The sequence below is a fragment of the Lycorma delicatula genome, chromosome 1 (assembly GCF_047948215.1).
Source record: "Lycorma delicatula isolate Av1 chromosome 1, ASM4794821v1, whole genome shotgun sequence".
In the NCBI taxonomy this organism is placed as follows: domain Eukaryota; kingdom Metazoa; phylum Arthropoda; class Insecta; order Hemiptera; family Fulgoridae; genus Lycorma; species Lycorma delicatula.
The window spans coordinates 372,175,775-372,198,797 of record NC_134455.1 but is presented as its reverse complement, the minus strand read 5'-3'; the positions used below and the strand labels follow the sequence as shown (position 1 = coordinate 372,198,797).

The window sequence follows — 23,023 nt, the reverse complement described above, 5'->3', positions numbered from 1 at the left end:
TCCTCCCACTCATAAAGCTGTGAGAAAAGAACTGAAACTTTTCCCCTACAAAGTAATGTGTGTTCAAGAACTAAAACTACAGATCAGGCCAAAAGACTAAACTATTGACTATTGTCAGGTTTAAATGTTTTCTTGTCCAAAATTTTGAATGTATCCGTGACATTACATTTTTTACAGATGAAGTGTGGTTTCATCTGGGAGGGTACATTATTTCACAAAATACATGACTATGGTTGATAACTAACCCCCATGAATTACACAAACAATCTTTACATGAAGCAAAAATTGGAGTCTGGGTCAGTATGAGTAGAACACCCATTGTGGATTCAATTGTTTCTGAAAATACAGTTAATAGCGATTGTTATTGTGCTGTTTTAACAAACCTTCATTAGTCAGTTAATATAAGTAGAAATCAATCACGGTTGATTCCGACAAGACGGCATCACAGCATACACAGCTAACAAGTTAATGACTTTTACAAAATGTCTTTGGTGAATGAATCATTTCGAGTGGTTTGTGGTCGATAAAATCACCCAATCTGACTCTCTCAGATTAGTTTTCTCTGGGGGCCAGAGTAAAAAGGAGTGTATTGCAACAGACCACACATGACTGATGAACTAACCACCGCAATAACAGTGTATGTATGAAAAATTCCAATACGAGTATATCAGCTGTTTAAAGTGTTTGAAAAGAGATTGAAACGTATGCAGTGTTGTATTGATGTTGGAAGAGGTCATTTTCAGCATCATTTATGAACTGTTCCAGTAATTGTAATATCCATTCTATGAAATAAAAATACAAAGTAATAATTAAAAAATTTTTGTCATTACACTTCCATAATTCCAGTACACAGCAACTTCCAAATTGTCTGTAGTATAGAAAAAATAAAATTTTTTTGTGACTTAATACTTGAGTTTTTCATCATTCATTTGGCTGGTTTGGCCCTACTTTTTCATTCCTTTATATTCTATGATAATAACTAAACCTAGTGATTGGTAGGTTATGTAAGTTATACTTATCAGCCAACCAATCAGATTCAGTTCTTTACAAGATTGTGCTACATATTTCTTTCTTCTCATTTTCATCTTAACACATTTTCATTTCATCCAATAACAAACTACCAAATTTTTAACCCTCCTTAACACTACATTAAAGGATTCCTACTCATATCTGCTTTACTTATATTGTCCATGTTTTGCTACCATAAAGTGCTATACTAAGACATTTTTAAGAATTATTTTTCCTATTTATAGATTTATATTTAACTATCAGCGTACGTGAACTATGAATGTTGAAGTAACTAATGAGTTTATAAATCGCTAATAGTACGGGTGAAATATTTCTTTTTGTGATTTAAGAATATACAAAGTAATAAATTCATCATTCATATGTCCTCAATACATAAAATCAATATTTGATAATTTTAGATATTTATAACATTCAGTAATATGATTCATACAAAGAGAGGAGATAGATGAAATCTTTATTTCTATAAAATAATGCAAATAGTGGTTTTATATACATTTTTACACCAGCACCTCATAATAAACTATATTTTTGGTTCTTTCATTATCACAGCAAATAAACAGCTTGCTGCTCTTGGTTACTTAATAATATGAGTCACTCGAGAATTTCCCATGAGAAAAGCAAGCAGCTCATAAAGTTACACCAGCTGTATGTAAAGTTTGACCTTGTGACTTATTGATGGCCAATATAAAACATATATTAACTGGAATCTGGAGTCATTTAAGTTGAAATAGAAAGTTATTAGGTATGATTGGAATTCTAGCGATAGATATTGTTTCTCCTTTACTGCAGCGTGTTAAAATAGTTGCTTCAATGATATATGTTTTTATAGACTTAACTTTCAATTGAGTTCCATTACATAACTGTGGTGGCTTCAGATTTCTCATGAGTGTAACTGGAACACCTACTCTTAATTTTAATGTGTGAGCTGGTAATTCTGGTACTGATAAAGAATTCAACGACTCAGTTATGTATTGAACTGTATACTCTTCACTCAAAACTGTATTAATGGAGTAGTATGTTTTTTGACTACTGGAAATTCTTGCAGTATGCAGCTGTTTATGGAATTTACTTGTTCATTTCTTGGTGCTAGTGTCACATGCTCACATAACCACACGTCATCGTGCAAAATTATTGACTCAATGAGTCCATAAACCTTTTCAATCAACTCCCCCGTTGAAGAAACTGTATGACATAAAGATGGTGACAGAGGGGCAGAGCGAATAATTTCAGACTAACTTGTGGACTTGTCAACAAGATAAGTGAATAAAATCTGTAATAACTCTGGTTCTTTTTAACATATTGATATCAAACAAATTGGAAAACCTTCTGCTCAAAGCCTGCTACGAGCATGCAAAGTTTCATTCAAATCAGCTCAGTAGATCCTGAGATTAGCACGGACAAAAAATCCTAAGAGATTTATTTATTAGTATAAATAGGTAATAGATAAAGATATACAAATAATAGATATAGACTTTACTTTTCTTGCATAAAAATTCCCTTGCTTACAGAGTTTGTTTTTGTATGCATACCTTACTTCACCTATCCTTTTAAATTTTATTACCTAGATACTACATATAGAAATTCTTTTAAACTCCTGAAATGCTATGATTCTCAATGTTTATTTCCGTACTATCCATCTTTCAGTCAAATTTTATGACAAGTGTTTCATTCTTGTTTATTTTAAGGCAGAATTTCCCTCTCTTATCCTGTGGCATTTGAACTTTACTCATTTTTGGTTTTTGCCAAAAAAGCAATATCATCAGCAAATCTCAACATTTTTATTCCTTTTCCTTGGATATTTACTCCATTTTTAATTTGTTCTTCCATTATTTTATCGTTGTTCTATTATTAGTAGTTCTGTGGATACTAAACTTTACTCATTTTGAATTGAATTTAATGAAATGAGCTCTATAAAAAAATGCACTTAATGAAATTAAAATTAAAATAAATTACATAGTGGAATTTTGGCTAATTGTCACAGGTTTAGCCAGTGTCAAAAATAGTCTTATAGTATCAGAAATTACTGTAAGCACCATTTTCAAGGACACTGGTCACTAAGGACTGGTGAGTGTTGAGTTGGTACTTTCACTAAACCTCCAGGTGTTTTTTTGTATTTTTCCAATCTTTTTAACTACAATTATTTTAATGAATTCATACAATGATAAAATGCAATGTATTATATCATAATACATCCAAAGACTATCCATCATCCAGTGACTAAATGACAGTTTATACTGTTTTAATAACTTGAACTGGCTGGTATTTTGAAATAGAAAATTTTATGAAACGTTATAGATATATCATTCTACTTAACAGAAAAGACACTCAAAAATCTCATAAAAAATGGAAAATATGTTTGGCTGTAATTGAATCTTGAACATATTAACATACAAAATCCTAAAGACCAAATTAAACCAAAATCTCATTTTTTTCAACCAAAAAGTTGAAAAGTAACAAGGACAGACTATACCCTTGTATTACTACTTTTTGAATCAGAGCCTGCCTTTCTTTATATTTATTCTATATCATATTTTTATTCATTACTGCTAATTGATTGTTGCACAAATTGTATGCAAATTTTCTTTCCTTCCCAACATTTCAGTTCAATATAATTTAATATTTAAATATTTGACTTCATATTACTTTGCATTATCAAATTTACCTACCTTTGCATTATAAACTACCTACTTTGCATTATCAAATACCATACAAGTGGCTTTTTTCTTAAGCCTTTCTTTCTATAATTAGTTTAAGCGCCAGGATGGTCAACTTAGTATATTTGTGCTCTTTTCAAAACTAGACTGATCATCTGTCTAGTACATCTTCCATCATACAATCTATTCATGTGAGTATTTGTGGCAAATGGGATTTGAAGACTGATAGTGCAATAATTCTCAAGCTTATCCTAACCCTACTTTATTTTATATGATGATAATTACACTTTTTCAAAAATCTGTTAGTACCTCTCCAGTTTCATAAACTCCACAAATTAATCTGCATTGTCTATCCACTCCTTCTTCACCTTCACCAAACAATGATGATACATCACCTACCCTTATCTGATTATTATTTAAATCTTTATAAGCTCTATCAAACTCTGATCTCAAAATATAATCTTCTTTTATATCATCACCAATTCCTTTTTCTTCCTTAAAAATGTCAACTTAAAATTGTTGCCTATATAAATCTACATATCCCTGACATCTAGTTAGCACTTTCTTTTCTCTCTATCAGTGATGTTCTCTCTTCCTCTCTAATACTGAAAAATTTTGGCTTTATTCCTTCTAAATTTTTCTCTTATTTTTCTGTGCAGTACTATTCCTTTCCAGTAATCATATTTTAATTTACTCTTTAGCATTTCTGCATCAATCACTTCCCCTTCGCTACTTGCACTTTCTATTAATTTTATTTGTAAAATGCCTGCAGTTTTCTGTCTTCATTAACTATTGATATATCTTGGAAATCAAAATGGTAATCTAAAAAACATAGAAATATCAAATACCTGCAAACTGTTGCTGTAAGTAAGCATGTCTCCTTACTGGAACAGTCATTTTACGTCCTCGATATTTCTTGTAAACTAACAGCATATCTAAAATGTAATCAGTACCATATAACGGGTTCAACCTATGATATCCATATAATATTTCCTTGAAATCAATTACACGTCCACGTTGTCTTGAATACTGATTTATCATTTCCATAACCTACAATAAGACAATGCAATACTTAATTACAATTTAAATTAATTTAACTTTTTATTTTTTTAAATAACAAAAAAAACCTTTACTTATAATAAAATATAAGAATTTTCTATGCAATAAGAAGAATTGTTATATAAATGTTCACCATTATTAATTAATAAAATAAGTTGTATTTTAAAACATATAAAATTAAACTACGTGCTGAATTAATGCATAGCATTAAAAAACTTCAATAAAGTTTTTCAATGCTACAGGAGAAAATTTCTAGGTCCCTGGGAAAACTTAGGTAGTGGTCAAATTATCTGTTGTCTTTTTGTGCTTTTTTTTATATAAAAAAAATATTTCACCAGCATAATTTTTTAAACATTACTTTTATAAAATTTAATTGCTTTACTAGAATTCTATAAAAATAAAAAGCAAATAATTTCATTACACAAAAGACACTTAATTCAACTTGTTTAAATACAGATACATAAAGCAGGTTCTGAGATTAGTTAGAGAAAAAAGAAGTCTCTGATTTGATCTTACAAGAGAATTAATGTATTAAAGTACACAGGGTTATTTAATTTAAATATGAAAGGAAGGGAAAATGTAAAAACTGATGGGAAAATAAAAATTATAATACATAAAACAAATAATTGAAGATCTGTAATTCATCAAATAAATTAAGACAACAAAAAAAAAAAAATACTAGTTGATGAGTACGCTATGCATTAATCATTTTTGTGCAGAGATATTCTGAGTTGGCAACTGATTTATGTTCTGTTGTAAAAATTGCAGCTTCATGGTTTCTTGAAGTAAAATTTGGAGGATAATAAGAATTTCCTTTCGATTTTTTATTTATTAAAATCAGGTAGTTTTTGGAATCCTGTTCCAAAAAATAAATTAGCTATATTTCTATTTGTGATGGTCAATGATGAAAGCTATTTAAAACTACATGATTTATTAAAAAATCTTATTGTTTGACAATTTTCATTGATTTTTCATAGCAGTAAGCGCTATCTAAAAATATATACACTGAATTCTGCCTATATATAATTAAAGTTTTGTTTGTTAATTGCAATAAATGGATTCCATAACCTATAATAAGACAATGCAATGCTTAATTACAATTTAAATTAATTTAACGTTTATTTTTTTTAAATAACAAAAACAAAAACCATTACTTATAATAAAATATAAGATATATTTAATAGATATATATAATATAAGATATATATAATTTCTTTCATTCATTCTTAGTATTTCAGCAAAATTATTGAAAAATTTGAATCAAATAGAAAAAACTGTTGGAAAAAAATTATAATACATAAAGCAAATATTTGAAGACATATAACTCACCAAACAAATTAAGATAACAAAAATGAGACTAGTTGAAGAGTATGCTATGGCATTAATCATTTTTGTACTGTGATATTCTTAGTTAGCAACTAATTTCTGTTCTGTTACAAACACTGCAGCTTCATGGTTTCCCAAAAACCATGATTAAATTAATTTTATTTATGGCAGAAAACGCTATAACATTTTTTACAGCAAGAATGTTGTGTGAAACAACATGAACTTATTTTAATGTAAAATAGATTTACAGTAAATTGGTTAAATTAATAAAAACATTTATTTGTGAATATTTTAAAGCAAATTCAATAATACCAGATAATTATATAATTATTTTTTTTAAAATAATATGATATTTAGTTTTGTTCTGCTTATTTCAATTAATAGAACTGTCTAAATAAAAGATTTAAAACATTTAATTTTAATATTGCTGGTAAAATTTTAATTAATATTATTGGTAAGAATATTGAAAGAAAATGAGATTTTTGAAATAATAAACAATAATAAGAAATAAAAAAATGTTACAAATAGAAAATATTGCTTTATCATCTTGTATAGATAAAACAAGAGAAATAAAGAACAGTTTATTTCATGATTTTTTGGTGATAGCAAAGACAATCAGATAATGAATGTTTACATGACGAATAGAAACTTTAAGCTTCCATAAGAAATGGGAGGTTAAACTATACAAGTCAATAATCTCAACTAACCATATCATTGAGAATTATGTAATATTAGTGATTACCCTTCTATCTCTTAGAAATCTCTTAAACAGCTGTGTTTTATTTTTATTTTTTTTTTTTTTTACGAAGAACCAATTGTGTAACTCAAAACAGACTTTATTATAAATTATACTTTTATAATATTTATTAGTATTTACAAATACAGAATGTTATTTCTGTGAACATGTTACTCATTCACGTTTATTAAATGATGAGTTAAGATGGAGTACATGACAGTGAAACATGTTACACAATGATCAGCAAGTTTAATGCAAACAAGAGATTATCTTTGAATAATTTATTCTTGTATAACTGCAGACACTTCGTTCTAGACAGATTTATGTTGAAAAATTATTGTTTATTTTGAGAAATAAAATACAGAATAAATTTCACATTTATTCTGTAATAAATTGATCAGAACAAAGCTTAGACATAATGTATTCCATAATTCAGTTGTACAAGAGAAAAATAACTAACGTTGAACATACCCTTAATCATACAAATTATTCTTACATAACATTTACCTCTCTAATAACATCATCAAGTCCTTCCCTTAAAGGTGATTCAATGCGACGACGTGGATTCAGGTTTGTATGTGAAAATACTGATCGTGCTATGAAATCCCACTGAAGAACATCATCTTCATTATGAGGATGAAATTTATTTAAGGAAGGAGTTAAACCTAAATAAGACAAATTTAATTCAGAAACTAATTAAAAGAAATTTATAATGATTTTTAATACTCATCAGTTGTGAGACTTTACACATTCTTTTATTTTCTACTATAAATAAAAATATTATGTTTAATATATATTTCTTTAATTTTAGCATTATTAATTTAATTATTATACCAATGCAAAATTTGCTAGATTACAATTTTGCGTAGGCTGTACATTCACTTGGCTTGCTCCAGCAAACAAAGTAATGGATCTTTTATATTATGTATAATTTAAAAGTATATTACTCTGAAGTTATCCACACTACTTTGTCAATAACTAATACAGTTTAATTTTCGAGTTGGGTATCAGGTTAGAGCCTGTTCCAACAGATAAATTAGCTATATTTCTATTTTTGATGGACAATGATGAAAGTTATTTAAAACTACAAACTTTTTTAATGACAAACCAAACAAAATTTACTAAATATAATGTCATTTATGAAAAAGTATATAAATATAGTATTAGTTTTAAAAATAATATTGTTTTTATTAGATATGGTTTGATTTTGTCATATTTCTTTTTGAACATCTGGACATAATACTGACTGACTTAAGACACTGCACTCAACATCAGAGAATGAGAGCAGTATGACAAATGTGTACAGAAACCTTTATGAATTGCTACAATTGTTGGTGGTGTCATCTTATTTACTATAACAGGTGATTCACATATTTAATTGCATTGTTTTTTGCTGTTAACATTTCCATCTTCTAGTATTACTACATTATTATACCTTTGAAGTCATCTATCTTTGAATCTGAGAATAAAAATTCTCAGTTTTTTGAAAATCTGTGTTTTCAAAATATACTCTTTTTCTATGGCTCGTCTAACTTCTTTTTTATGCTGTTGAAATCATCGCAATTTTATTTAATGACTATAAGAAATAATTAAATTGTAAAATAATTTTAAGTTTACTTGACTGAATTTATATCACATTTTTAATGTAGTTTCAACGTTGAACAATGTTTAATTATTCAGTTAACTGAATTCCAGTAAAACAAATTGAATTTAAAATAAATTTTTTATATGAAATACCAATTATGTAAAAGAACTGTAATTTTTTCTGGCTCATACTGACCAGTTAGAAAGATGTTATTAAATGCAACAAATCGTAATTTTATTAAATAGTGTGTTATAATGATTTAGTAAGTTTAAGACAAGTTTATTTTAAGAGAGTAAGTTTAAGAAAAGTTTAAGAAGTATTTTAAAAGAAGAGCGAGTTCAGACGAGTATCACAGTCTAAATGGATTTTGTACTTTTTAATCTTCTAGTTCAGTTTGATATTTTTAGCAAGATGGAGAATGTTCCAAATTGAAACCTGTATGAAAAATGAAGAATATTTAAAAAAATTATATTCCTTTGGTTTTTGACCACCTCGCACTGAAGAAGTAAATAACAACCAGTCTCATTAGATTGCTGATGTAATCTATGCCTTGGGTCCTCTTAACAGTTACATTGTTTATAATGATCTCTGTGTCCAGCTAGGAAACTAATCAGTCTTGTATAACTTTACCTAAGCTGTTTAGCAAGAGATTTAGCAAGGCCTTTGCTCTTTCCTCATTTTTAGAATCATATATCTTTGTTAGAGTTGAATTTTCTAAAAGTTATTTATTTCCACACAGACCAATTGTTTGATTACGGTCTTGTTATTCTCTGAACACTTGGCTTCAACAGGAAGGGGCAACTAGTCATACAGCTAAGCAATCAGTGAATGCAGTTAAAAGGATTTTCCTAAACCATGTCTTCTGCAAACACAACTATATTTCTTAGCCTGCGAGATCGCTGGATCTGACAGCAAGGGATTTGTCACATAGTTTCACCAATTTCTAGATAAATTACATGTACTGGAAAACAATAAAACTCAAATTGAACAGTTTGTGAATTGAAATGGAGGTCACCTTCGGGATGTAATGTTCAGAACTTAGAATACTCTAAAGTGTAGTCAAATTCTGTTAAATAAACTGCTGTATTATTTTCTTTTTTTAATTTATGAATAAAAAAAATTATTACATTTAGAAAAGACCTGTTTTACTGGTTCAGCCATAACAATATACGAGGTCTGCAAATAAAGTAATGAGACTGGTTCAGAAACAATTTTTATAATCCGTGTGTAATCCAATTATACACGGACTCTATAACCTTCAAAATAATTCCCTTGGGAAGACATGCAATGCTTCAACAGTTTTCCCACCCTTCATAGCAGTGTTGGAACTCAGAAACTGGAATATCCTTCAGATGGTCTGTTACATTTTTTGTTTCTTACAAATGGTGTTCTTTGAGGTGTTTTTTATCTGGAACAGGAAAAACTGGCAGGGCCTCAAATAAGGTGAATAAGGTGGTTAAGGAACTACAGGAATGTTTTTCTTTGCCAAAAACTCATTAACTGAGAGTGCAGTGTAATAAGATGCATTGTCATGATGCAGCATCCAGTTGTCTTTGATGGCTGGTCTCACATGTCTTTTCTGTAGTCTTTCAAGAATTTCTCAGTAAACATATTGATTTACAATCTCTCCTGCAGATAAAAATTCCAAAAGTCTCCAATTCGCTCAACATTGTTGTCACTTTTTTACATTAACTCTTCCAGAGCATGGATCGTCTGCAATTGATTCTGGTCATCTGAAAATGCTTTAAACCACCTAAAAACATGGGCTCATGACAGAGCATCATCTCCATATGATCTTTTCAATTGTGAAAACATTTCAATAGCATTCTCACTGAGTTTAACACAAAACTTGATTGCACAATGTTGCTCATAATTAGTACCACTCATTTTTGTAACGCACAACAAAAACTCGTTTCTTGAAAAGTTTGTTTACATCTCACACTTGGCAACAATAGACTAAACCTAATATAAATCAGCTGTTCATATAAACATATGTTTACTAGTAACTTTACAGTGTTGTCACTTTGGCTGCCAAAAAACTAATGTCATTACTTTATTTGCAGACCTCATATACAGAGAAATCTCAGTCAAATCATTGGTCAACTTCACTAAGAGAAAATGTTTTACTTATACGCATGAATAATTTTAATATCAAAAGGCTACACATGAAGATATGAGTTACAGAGAGACTTATATCTAAATATTTTATTTGTAATATAAAAATAAAATCAGTCAATCATTAAGTTTAGCAGCTTTTTTTCTTTGATACAGTTCTGAAGAGCTTTCTTACTGAATTATCATCTTACCAGCAACAGTACTTTACTCTGTATCTTAAAAATTAGTTCCTCTTATAACATTTTTTTACATGCTTCCTCATTTAGCATTTTTATCATTATGACAAAACTCAGTCAATAACAAAGATGAATGTATCAGAGAAGCTTTAAAAACTTGCCTAGTAAATATGAATCACCAATCAATCGTTTTGGAAATGGTCCTTCATTTTGAATACTGTAAATATCTCGTTGCAGTAATCTAGACATTGTTATGAGATCTCTGTGAAGCTCCAATGTCTGCTGTTGGGCATCATGAATCTTTAGACCCTGTAACAAAAAGTCACATCATTTTCAAAATCAATATTATAAAAATCTGACATATTTTAATAACATCACTTGTCAACATAAAATTTGGAACTGAAAAGGGAGTAGGTTCTATATGCTGAACATGATTATTAACAACTCATCACGTAACGTTTTTAAGTTACAGCCCCTTAAATTTATTTGTTCCATCATTAGTGGAACAAACAATACAAATAAATTATTACACATGTATGTTTGCTTATTCACATCTGATTTGTATAGTAATTGATACTGTAGACGTAAAAGTCAAATGATGTCACTTCTTGTCATGACAAACATGTGAGTGAGTCAAGTAATGAGTAATTCAATGTGATGAAATTTTCTTCAGTAAGAGTTCGGCTCTTGGGATGACTTGCTGTGTTCCTTAGTTGTGGTAGTGGTTTTATCATACACATATTACAAAGATTATGACATAAGTGTTGCCATAAATTCAGTGAAATATTTTTATGACAGAACAACTTTTGGTATTATTTTACCATTAAGATTTTCTAAGTTGTGTGTGCATGTCTCATGCTGTACTTTAATGCACTTCATGGTGAAACAATTTTATGAAGGATTTTAAGTATTTATAAATTAAAATTTAATTATTTTTATAATTAAGTAAGTATTTTTGTAATATATCAGTTTACTTTCAATCATTAGTTTAAATTTTATAATGAATAAAAAATCAAGCTTGTAAAATTTCCCAAATATTTTTTGTTATGTTTGCAGAGAATTCACCATGAAAAGTCAATGGAAAGCAGTATTGAATTCGATGAAAACTGCTTACAAACATTATTTTGACTGTCCCTTGGGAAACCAAGATAAATCTTGCTCTACATGTAGCATGCATCATGTGCTATTTTAAACTAACCCGGTGGTTAAAAGGAAAAAAAGAGCATTTGCCTTTTGGCTTACTTATGATGGTGAGAGCCTACTAACCATTATGATGACTACTATTTTTGCTTAACAAGTGTTACTGGTGTTGATTTACTGACTGATTGCTCCAGCGTTTTGGAAGGAAATTTCTGATTCTCCAAAAGGCTCAACCGATGAATCCTCAACTTCAATAGGTATTAATTACATTCCAGAAAATCAAATTGAATTTCATCTCAGTGTGTCAGTGGGCAGTATTACAAGAGATGATTGTTAGACACACCTGTTTGTTACCTTTACTAAAAAGGTTCCTTTAATCCTTTTCTGGATTCCTCCCATTATTATATTTTGTACTACTTTCTTCTTAATTGGTAGGAATCCATTACTCAGCTCCTTTATACCAGCCTTATTAACAAAGGTTTTAGGTGAAACTGGTTTCAAAATGTTCTTCAAGAGTCAGCAGTTTACACAATATATTTTTCTCATGGAAAAGTAACTCATTACAAACAACTTATAATTTTTAGAACTTTAAGGTAACTCACTAACGTAAAACTTTGACTAAAACATTTATTTCAATTTTCTGATTCAGGTCATAATAGTAACAGAAAAAACAAATACTATTTAAATTGCTGCTAAAAAACAATAACAACAAATGTAACACTCTATCGCAGCAGTCACTATATCACAGCTGATGCACCTCATAAAATTTCACTAATGTGTCCAGTACAACTATTAATCTGATGAGCACATTGACTATCAAAAGTAGTTTAATTAAAAACATGGCAGGTTCGAAATAAAAGCTGCTTCACTAATGTGTTCGTGGTAGTGATATTTGGTGGGAATAGCAGCCATGATGTGCGTATCTCATGACCATATTACTTATTATACTTCTTAAAAAATTTACAGTATAAATTTTTTTCTACTGATCTCCATTTTTTGGGTGAAAGATAAAAGGGATCTGGGATGATTTTACAACCAGACTTATTTTCTGATACCTGTTGATTAGAGAATATTAGTAAAAGCTCATAATCTATATGAGCAATAAACCTTCACTTATTTATTTCACATCCTGGTAACTATGAGCTTAAGCCCAATTACTGTTCTTTTTTGTTATAATGAAAAATTGATTTTCTGACATGAGAAAAATGATAAGCCTAATCAAGTTTCAAACCCAGAAATTTCTGACTGAAAGACAGAGATGCTATTTAAATTCATTAATATCAAGATACATTTGCTGTGTAAAAATATGTTTATGTGCATATAAGAAATCAATTTATTAAAAATTAATTTTTTTAGAATAATTCTGAGATTTTGTGATAATAATAATAATAATAAGTAATACAGAGTATAAATACTCTCAGTAATACAAAATTTACAGTAATTTGATTATATTTGCAAGACAATGTCAAAACATAGTTGTCATGTAACTTATGAAGACCAACTAGGTTTCAGAATGAAATTAAGAATGAGTATAGGGAAGTCATACTGGATCTGAAATTAATCTCAGAAGACAGATTTAAGTAGAACAAAAGCACATATGCAGAATTTGTATACATGGAGAAAGCATTTGATAATGCAGAGTGGAACAAATGTTTAACATTTTGAGGAAAACTGGACTAAATGTATGGAAAGAGACTTATATACTATCTGTACATGAATCAAATAACAATAAGAGTAGAAGATAAAGAATGCTAATCTGTGATTCAGAAAGGAGTGAGGCAAGGATGTACCTATTACCATTGCTTTTCAACTTGTATATAAAAGACAGAATAAGAGAATTGAAAATCAAATTTAAAAGTGGAGTAATAAAAAAAGAGAAAAAAGTAAAATGCTAAAATTTGAGGATGACTTGAGGATGAAATTTGAGGATGAATAATAAGGTAACCGAACGTAATAAATCATAAGTTACAGAATATTTTTTAAAGCAAAATTACAAAGGATAAATGAAATAAAGTAAACATCATAAACAGACTGGCATAATCAAGCAAAAGTAGAAATTCTCAAAAATAGTTGTATAGAATGTATCACCTTTATGCAGCAAGTCATGAACAATATGAAAAACAAGCAAGCAAAATTGAGCCCTTTAAAATGTGTTGCAGAGGAAAATTAAAGGGGTTAATAAAAATTTTAAGTGGTTTTGTCTTTACTTAAATAAAACAGAAGTAAAAATTATGTCAAAATCTTGTGGAGGTGAATTGAGTCATCGCACCACATAATAACAGATCCAAGTTTAATTAACGTTTGATCTGTAAAGGGTAGAAACTGTACACAGGCAATGATTTTTATTTGTAAAACAGACATAATAGTCCTGCTGAAGTAAAAAGATTAGTTAGCACAGAACACATATGGAAGAGAGTCTGAACCAGTCAAAATAAGTCATTTGAAAAAATTAGTTTCTTTACTGATTAATTTTTTCTGAACAAGAATTATTTTACACCCTTTCTATTTTCAAAATTTTTTTCCGTATTTTATCCATAAAAATTTCTTATGGTTAAATCTACATTTAATAAACTACTTAGTTACAGTATCACTACTATTAACTGTTATTTATAACAGTTAATGCCATTAAAGAAAGGTATGAAAAAACAATAGATGGATATAAAATAATACCTTCAGGAAGAAAAAAAATTTTGTCATATCGTATAAATTATTTTAATAAAATATATTTCTTAACTTGCAGTTCTTATTTAGATCTATGAATTAAAACAAGAGAGGTTTTTTGCATTTTAAACAACTTTCTTTTTTTAATAAAGTTTAAAAACAAGGTACATTTGTAAATAAACAGTTACACTTGGGAGTACAGGATGAAAGGATGTTTATAATAAATCTATGAAGATTAGTTTACAGAAAATACACAAACAAAGCTTTTATTTGGTAGCCATTAAACAGCAGTAACATCTGGAAATAAAGATCTTCTTCATCAGTATAAGTGACTGAATGTTTATCACTAGAAATAATTTTTTCCTAATTCTATTTTCCATTGTTTCAGTTTTTATTAAATTTGTGATATATTCCAGAATACCTCACAGGGAGTTGTAAAATATGCATGAGTATTTAACATTAATATATGAATTCTTCTCAATATTTTAGATTCATAAATGAGAATTATTTCATTATCTTATGCAAAAACCAACAATCGTTCACTCTTCAAAACCAATAATATGATATGAATAATAAATTATTTGTTATTTATATAGTTAAAATCTCCCACCATTTACACAATTCATAACATTTAATCCTTTCCCCAGGCTTGGTTGAGAAATATCTTTAGAATTTATAGTGATAATTATTTCTTATTTAAATAAAAATAGTTATAAATAATTTTTTCATTAATTATTAAACTAGTAAAAAGTTTAAAAAGTGTACAATATTTCAGTCCTCCCTTATGGTACTCTCATATAATCTGTATTAAAAAAATAATCTGAACAAAAACTTACTTTTTTCACAAATAGAAAAGAAGGAAAATATTGTGAATATTTTCCTGATATCTGATCCATAATTTTTTTCCCAGCTATAGCTATTATGAAAATTATGGTAATCAGGAAAAAGTTTAGGTGTGGGTTTTTTTTTGCAAATCTTGATGTTTCATGAGCCCTCTAAATGAAACACTCAAAAATCGAGTAAAATTCTGAAGAGATCAATGTAACCATCCCTCTTCTTCAAAACAAATTCACATTGAATTTTATGCATGAATAAGTTCAGCTATTATTACAAAGCAATAATTTTGATATTTTTTTAAAGTACAAGAATGGTTTTACACACCCTCTATTTTCAGAATTTTTTGAAACAAAATTCTAATGTTTAAATCACCATTTAATAAGCTACTTATTTATATTCATAGTTTCACTACTAGTAATATGAAAACACAGTAGATGGATATAAGTAACTTTTTTCATCAAGAAGAAAAAACCATTTTGTCATAACACAAGTTATTTTAATAAGATATCAATTTAATTTGCAGTTTTTAAGTAATCTATGAATTAAAACAAGAGAGAGATTTTTTATCCATTTTAAACAACATTCTTTTTTTTTAATAAATTTTAAAAACAAGGTACATTTGTAAATGTTTGGTTACATACATACAAACTTGTATGTATGATTGTTGGCCAGTACTTCAATAAATAATCTCCAGACTGAATGAATATTAAAACTGGAAATTTTGCTCAAGTATTTCAATATAATATGGTATTGTCATTAAATTTTGAACTTATTCATACACAGGGAGGTATTTACCGCCATTTTAAATGTTTAACTTTTTGCACAGGGGCATATCCAGCTCAAAATGGAAGGGGGTCAGCTTTCTGAATTTAATTTCTTTAATGGAGGAAGAATAGACGTGAGTGATGAGGGTGCTATGTAATAATACCCAGTAACAAAAGGAAGAATATTTATTTTAAAAAAATTATAATTTGTAACAGTAGTTTGCGAGGATTATTTGCAAATTGTCTAACTACAAGTTCAACTAATTGCTCCTTGTCAGCGAAAACCCAACGTTGGTGAATGCTTAACATAGCTAACCCATTTAACCTGTTTTCACCAGTGGTGCTTCTTAGCCATTTTTTAATATGATGAAGGGAGCTAAATGAACGCTTGATAGTACTTGTACAGAGCTGTAAAAGCAATATCAGCAGAATCTTTCTAGTAGTTGGGAAAAACGATTTGCTCTTTTGCAAACCTCAATTATATATCTGGCGCTCCCTCATTCAACATTTTGAACTGCAATTCCCTTTCTCCTTCAATGCCTTCTAAATTGTAGAAAATTGCACAAGATGCAAAAACTTGAATAAAATTCTGGAAAGATCAATGTAAACATCCCTCTTCTCCCAAACGAAATTCACATAGACTTTTATGCCTGAAAAAATTCAGAAGAATTTTTAGCTGACTGATTGCTTCTAAGATTCTGTCAGCCAGCAATGCAAGTGGCAATTATATCAACATTCAATTAATGGCATTTATCAATGGCAACTGCTTCTTTTAAAATGGCAGTCATGACATTCTCCACATCTTCCCGATGAACTCATACATGTCAAGAATAATTTGAATGTGCTGGTAGGCTTTGACTAAGTCAAGTGTTTTAAATTGAAGTGCATTTGCTACGGGTTCCAGTACAGTGGAATAATTAGTAATTATTGCTATTGACACAATAAATGAAAATCTGCATTTGATAAGCATTTTTTATAGTTCTGCATTCCCTCTTCAGCTAAGGTCTTTAATTCATTAAAAATATAAATGAAGTGATCCCTAAAAATACAGATGCTCTTGTATTTTTTGACCACTGACCACCTGGTCTCACACAATTTAGAAATGCTAGCAATAAGCTTACATCATAAAATGGACTCACGAAAAGATGTGATTATCCTTGATAGTTCCATCACAGTTTCAAATTTCTGGGATAACATTTGAGTCGTTTATGACAAAATTTGTGATAAGAGCAATGGAAGTAGAAGGTACTTTTTTGTACTTTTGTTTCAAGATCACCTGGACATCTTCTTCTTTCCCAGACATGATGAAACATCCATTGAAACCTAACCCCACACATTTATCAAGGTCTAGGTTTAAGTTAGTCATTCATCCTCTGAAGAATTATCTAAACGGTAGTTACCGGAGGCTAAACAGGAAAAAAAGAAAGGTTTAAGTTAGTCATAAAATCTTCAATTGCTCTGGTTATACTCATGGCATAAAGTCAAATAAGCTGTACAAAGCCTAACATTTCTTCTTTTATTTCATTGCCCTTTTCATTGAAGAAACATAATGCAATAGAGAGCTATTCTTTAACAGAAATATCGGCAGTATCATCACTCAAAATGCTCTAAATGCAAGCTTTTTTTAACCCTTGTGATGATGTGTTCCCTGATTGTAACGTTATGTAGATCAATCGTTTCATTTTGGATGATAGATGATCGTATAATGTGTTTTTCGGTCCAAGTTGAAAATTGTCTTTTAGTTATTAATCACCTACTTCAATGTGTAAATTCTTTAAGTCGATAAGTAAGCCTTCATCCAGATTTTTGCCTCTGAAAGGTAAATCATGTGTGCCAGTAAAAATGACGCGGGAAACAATTGAGGATAGTACTTTGAGTTTTTTCTATTAATTTTTATGAAGACTGATGAAATTGGATGTCCACTGGGATGCCCTCCATGAACAATTATGCAGATTCTATTGCAGTCTGATGTCCCATGTCCCTGGACTGTACATGCACTTTGCAATAATCGTGCTTGTCCTTGTACTTAATGAAAGGTACTTAATTCACCACAGAAGCTTAAAAAGAAACTTGTACAAGGTAATATGAAAATTGAAATTTGAAGTGTATGAAAAATGCCATACCTGACCGAAATTCGAACTCGGGACCTCCGGATGTCCGGAATTGTGCCACTCATCCACAGAGATCGGCAAATTTTGAAAGCATTATAAAAATTATTTTTGAAAAAAATTTTTTAAAAATACCCCAACCTTAAAATGTCACTTAGCTATTAATACACTAGCCGTTATCCGTGGCGCGAGTGGTATCGTCTCGGCCTTTCATCCGGAGGTCCCGGGTTTGAATCCCGGTCAGGCATGGCATTTTCACACACGCTACAAATCATTCATCTCATCCTCTAAAGAAATACCTAACGGTGGACCCGGAGGTTAAAAAAAAAAATAAAAAAAAAATTTTTAGTTTTCTTGTAATTCTTTTCAATATCATATAATAGGAAACTATCTAAATTTTATTGAACATTTTGTAATAAAATGTGAGAGTACTGTACATGTTTTACGTAGTTTATGCAGGTAGCATTGTCTAGGTGACCAAGGACAAACAACAATCATGGAGAACGTTGAAGACAATGAAACTGTTCGGCAAAACGTTCCTAACGAATTAATACGAATATTATAAAGGAGTGTCGTGATCAATCCAGACAGACGCACGGCACGGTTCACAATACTATTTCTTCTACTGTTACTTTTAAACAATAACTGATTTTACAGAATTTTAATTATTTTTCACGAGAATCTATTTCGACAATAATTTTAATTTTGGTGTGTCAACCATAAATTTTTTTTTGGGTCCACGCAACTCTAAGAATTTTCTTCTGTACTTACTCTCAAAAACATATTAAAAAAAATTAATTGTTAAAAAATTATTCAGCCCATAAAATTTTCATAAAGATTATCAGGATTTTTTTAAAATTTTGAGTGGGGGACCAATTGTCTTCTTTTTTCAAATTTATTCGCTAAGGATACATAAAAAAAATTAAACGCTAAAATTTTAAATTAAATAAATTTCAATAATTGAAACAAAATACTCCTTTTTTCAAAGGTTTTAGGTCACCTATTCGTACGACAGCGTTGGAAACTACCCTTACTTAGAAAAAAAAACAATTCAAAACAAATTTAGTGAATAAATCCTCCTTCCAAAAAAAGTACTGTTTTCTTTAAAATTTAGAAAAGGAATCCTGAAAACGTTTTTGAAAATTTTATCAGCTTTATAATTTTTTAACAATTAAATCTATATATATAAAAATGTTAAGTTCGTTTGTGTACGCTTCAAAAACTCAAAATGTTCTACACCGATTGAGCTCAAATTTTAGCACGATATATAACCCGCATCAAAGATTGTTTTCATCTATTTTTAATAAATCTATCTATCTATTTTTAATTTGTACAGTTTTTTAATAAATAAGAGGCTAATAAATCAGATGGAAATGTAAACAAAGGAAAACTAATCAGATCAATGCAAGATGGCCGCTGTCAAACACAACGACCAATCACAAAGAGCCCGAATGGCCGTTGCCAATGTAAACAAAATCACAACTGATTAAGTAACAAATTTCTTTGAATTATATTTTACAGCTAAAACATCTGTATTTAAAAAAAAAAAACAAAAAACACCAAAACAAAAAGAAAAGCCACTAAGAAGGATGACTTATAGTAAATAAATTAAAACACCCAACTTTCTTATAGCCCAGATAGACTTCAGACTATGCAAACAAAAAAAGTCGAAATAACCAAATACACAGAAAATAATATCCCTACATAATGACCAAAAAATCCTTTGTTAGGTTAAATATTCACTTTTGTCTGAATTAAATATTGACTTTAATCAAGGTACTTTTGTGTGATCGTGTCGTGATTGAGCTGCGCCTTTCACCAAGCTCTGAATTTATTAGAAAACGACCAACAGTGGGATATATGTATTAATAACGCGTGCAACACTGCACATCCAAACCAAATTCGCGCATTATTCGCAATTATATTGACCGCTTGCTTCCCTTCATCTCCCACAGAGTTTTGGGAAAGATATCGATCGCATATGACTGAGGATATTTTGCATAGAGTACTCCTAGAAAATGCCAATATGACCATGGAATTTACAGAAGGCATTTACAACGAAGCATTGATAAATATTGAAGACAAGTGCTTAGCTAATGCAAATAAAGTTCTTAGTTAATTGTGAATGCCAGCACCCACCCGAGCTACGATTGCTTCATTTGATGTGGATTTACGTCGTGAACAGAGTTACAACATTGGTGATCTTCAGTCATATGTCCAATCAAACATTCCCAAATTAACGCGTGAACAGAAAGGCATTTATGATCGCATAATGCAAATGATAAATGACAGAGTTGGGGGACCTTCTTCTTGGATGCGCCAGGAGGAACTAGGTAAACATTCCTCATTAGATTGATTCTAACAACGGTTCGATCAAAAAATGACATAGCCTTAGCTCTTGCTTCGTCTGGAATAGCTGCGACATTGTTACCAGGTGGAAGGACTGCGAATTCAGCTCTGAAGTTGCTATTAAACATGCAAATCATCGAGACTCCCACGTGCAATATTTCCAAAGCATCCTGTATGGGGAAAGTATTACAAAAATGTAAACTCATTGTTTTGCCACAGCGAAGGGTGGCGAGTACAGCTAGTTTTTTATATATCTTTGAGACTTAATTAAAAAAATTAATTGGACACCTCATGACTTCCTTGTATTTCTATTAAATTACATATACAAATTTTTTGCTGCACTTCATTTAAACTTATTCATTTGAAAGTGAGAGTGAGATAAGATAATGCAATTCTTTAATAAAACACCCACCGGGTTGGTATAGTGGTGAATGCGTTTTCGCAAATCAGTTGACTTCGAAGTAGAGAGTACCAACGTTCAAATCCTATAGTTACGTTTATGTGGATTTGAATACTAGATCGTGGATACCGGTGTTCTTTGGTGGCTGGGTTTCAATTAAGCATACATCTCAGAAATTATCCACCTGAGACTGTACAAGACTACACTTCACTTACATTCATACATGTCATCCTCTGAAGTAATACCTGATGGTGATTCTCGGAGGCTAAACAGGAAAAAAATTCTTTAATAAAGTGGACATTTACACGATTGCATTGTGGTGGACACCACATTACATCGCAATTTTTTGTAGTGTCAGCATTTTATATTAGTTATATATTAATTTGGTTACATGTGCTCAAGTAGTTACGTGGTGTAAGTGAGAACGTGTCTGATCCGTAACCACGGACACATCGGTTCGAATCCGACTTCATATAAATATGATTTTTTTTTTAATTTAAATATATTAGTAAAATTTTATTTCACTAATAACTTCTGATTGTTTTTCAATTTTCTTTTATTGTTATTATTGATTTATTAGTCATTGTAATTTTTTTTTTACAATCAATGGTTAATAATTATTAATAAATCAATATATTTAAATTTAAAAAAAAAAAAAAAAAATAGTATATGAAATCTGATTCGAACCGATGTGCCTTTCGCTTGTAAGATCCAAATATTTCATTAATTAAAATTTCATTTGGTTATAACTCTGGAACAATGAAAATAAATAGAACTTATGATATATTGTTGAAAAGCTCTCAGTGAGGGCTTATTACTGCATTTAAGAAAAAGTTCAAAATCTAAATTGTTTTGAATTTTGGGCTTTTCTGGAAAGGTTTTGGTTCAGTCGATTGCAATCAAAACGGGAGGTGCACAACTAGATGTTATAAAAGTCCTAAATCCAAAATTTCAACATCCTACGGCTAATCGTTTTTGAGTTATGCGAGATACATACGTACGTGCAGACGTCACACCGAAACTAGTCAATATCGATTCAGGAATGGTCAAAATAGATATTTCCGTTGAAACAGGAAAACCGACATTTTTCGCGATCACAATACTTCCTTTACTTCGTACAAGGAAGTAAAAATGAATTAATTATATTATTCAAAATTAATTCTTGACATGATTAATATTAACATGAATGAAATAATAATTATGATAGTAATAGTAAACAGTAATGCTAATTTTACGTAGTGTATAAATATACAGATTGTTCCGTAAGAACCGAATATTATGCTAAATGTGTAATGGAATGCCAGCTGAGCAGGTTCAGTTGATTCGGTGCTAATTCTTAAGATTCATGTCCTTTACTGTACTCTTCTTCTTCGTATTTCTTGGATATGATTTGTGTTCCTTCTTCATTCCATCATCCAATCATATTAAGGATAAGTGGCTGTCTAAAGAATGTCTTTAAAAATTTAGCCAATCATGAATCAACATGCAACTCAAGCTAAAGCTATAAGCTGAACATATTTAAATCTCGTTCAATATATTATAATAAAATTAGCGGTGACAATAATGATTATCTTTAATAGTAATAATTATAATTGTAATTATATTCTTTTTTTAATAAATTTTAGAAGGTTGATCGAGTGAAAAGTAACACATAACATATTGAGCTTCAACAAAATATGTGTGCGCGACAGACGGGCTATATCTGCGAGTTCGTACACGTTTCTGTCATTTTAAAGAGAAGCCTTTTTGCTAGTATTAAAAAGACTAATTCTTTTTTTTTTAAATAAACAATTTTTATTTTTAAAATAATTATATATTTACTCCAATAATGATGAAAAAGTGATATATAACAAAGAACCGGGCTATGATTGACAATTTTTACTTCCTTGTACGAAGCAAAGGAAGTATTGTGATCGCGAAAAATTTCCGTTTTCGTATTTCAACGGAAATATCCATTTTAACCATACCTGAATCCATTTTGACTAGTTTCGGCGTGACACTGTACGTACGTACGTACGTATGTATCTCGCTCACATAACTCAAACACGATTAGCAGTAAGATGTTTAGGACTGTTGTAACATTT

General features: G+C 29.8%; 1 protein-coding gene across 1 annotated transcript in view; it reads right to left on the bottom strand.

Annotated features, from left to right (window-relative positions):
* Chsy (Chondroitin sulfate synthase) overlaps window positions 1-23,023 on the bottom strand; it is a 404,851-nt gene that overhangs the window by 4,491 nt on the left and 377,337 nt on the right. The window contains exons 6-8 of the mRNA XM_075353683.1: window positions 10,842-10,989; window positions 7,312-7,469; window positions 4,532-4,733 (exon numbers count right to left, since the gene is read on the bottom strand). Of these exons, the coding sequence (XP_075209798.1) occupies window positions 4,532-4,733; window positions 7,312-7,469; window positions 10,842-10,989 (508 nt within the window). The remainder of the gene's footprint in view (window positions 1-4,531; window positions 4,734-7,311; window positions 7,470-10,841; window positions 10,990-23,023) is intronic.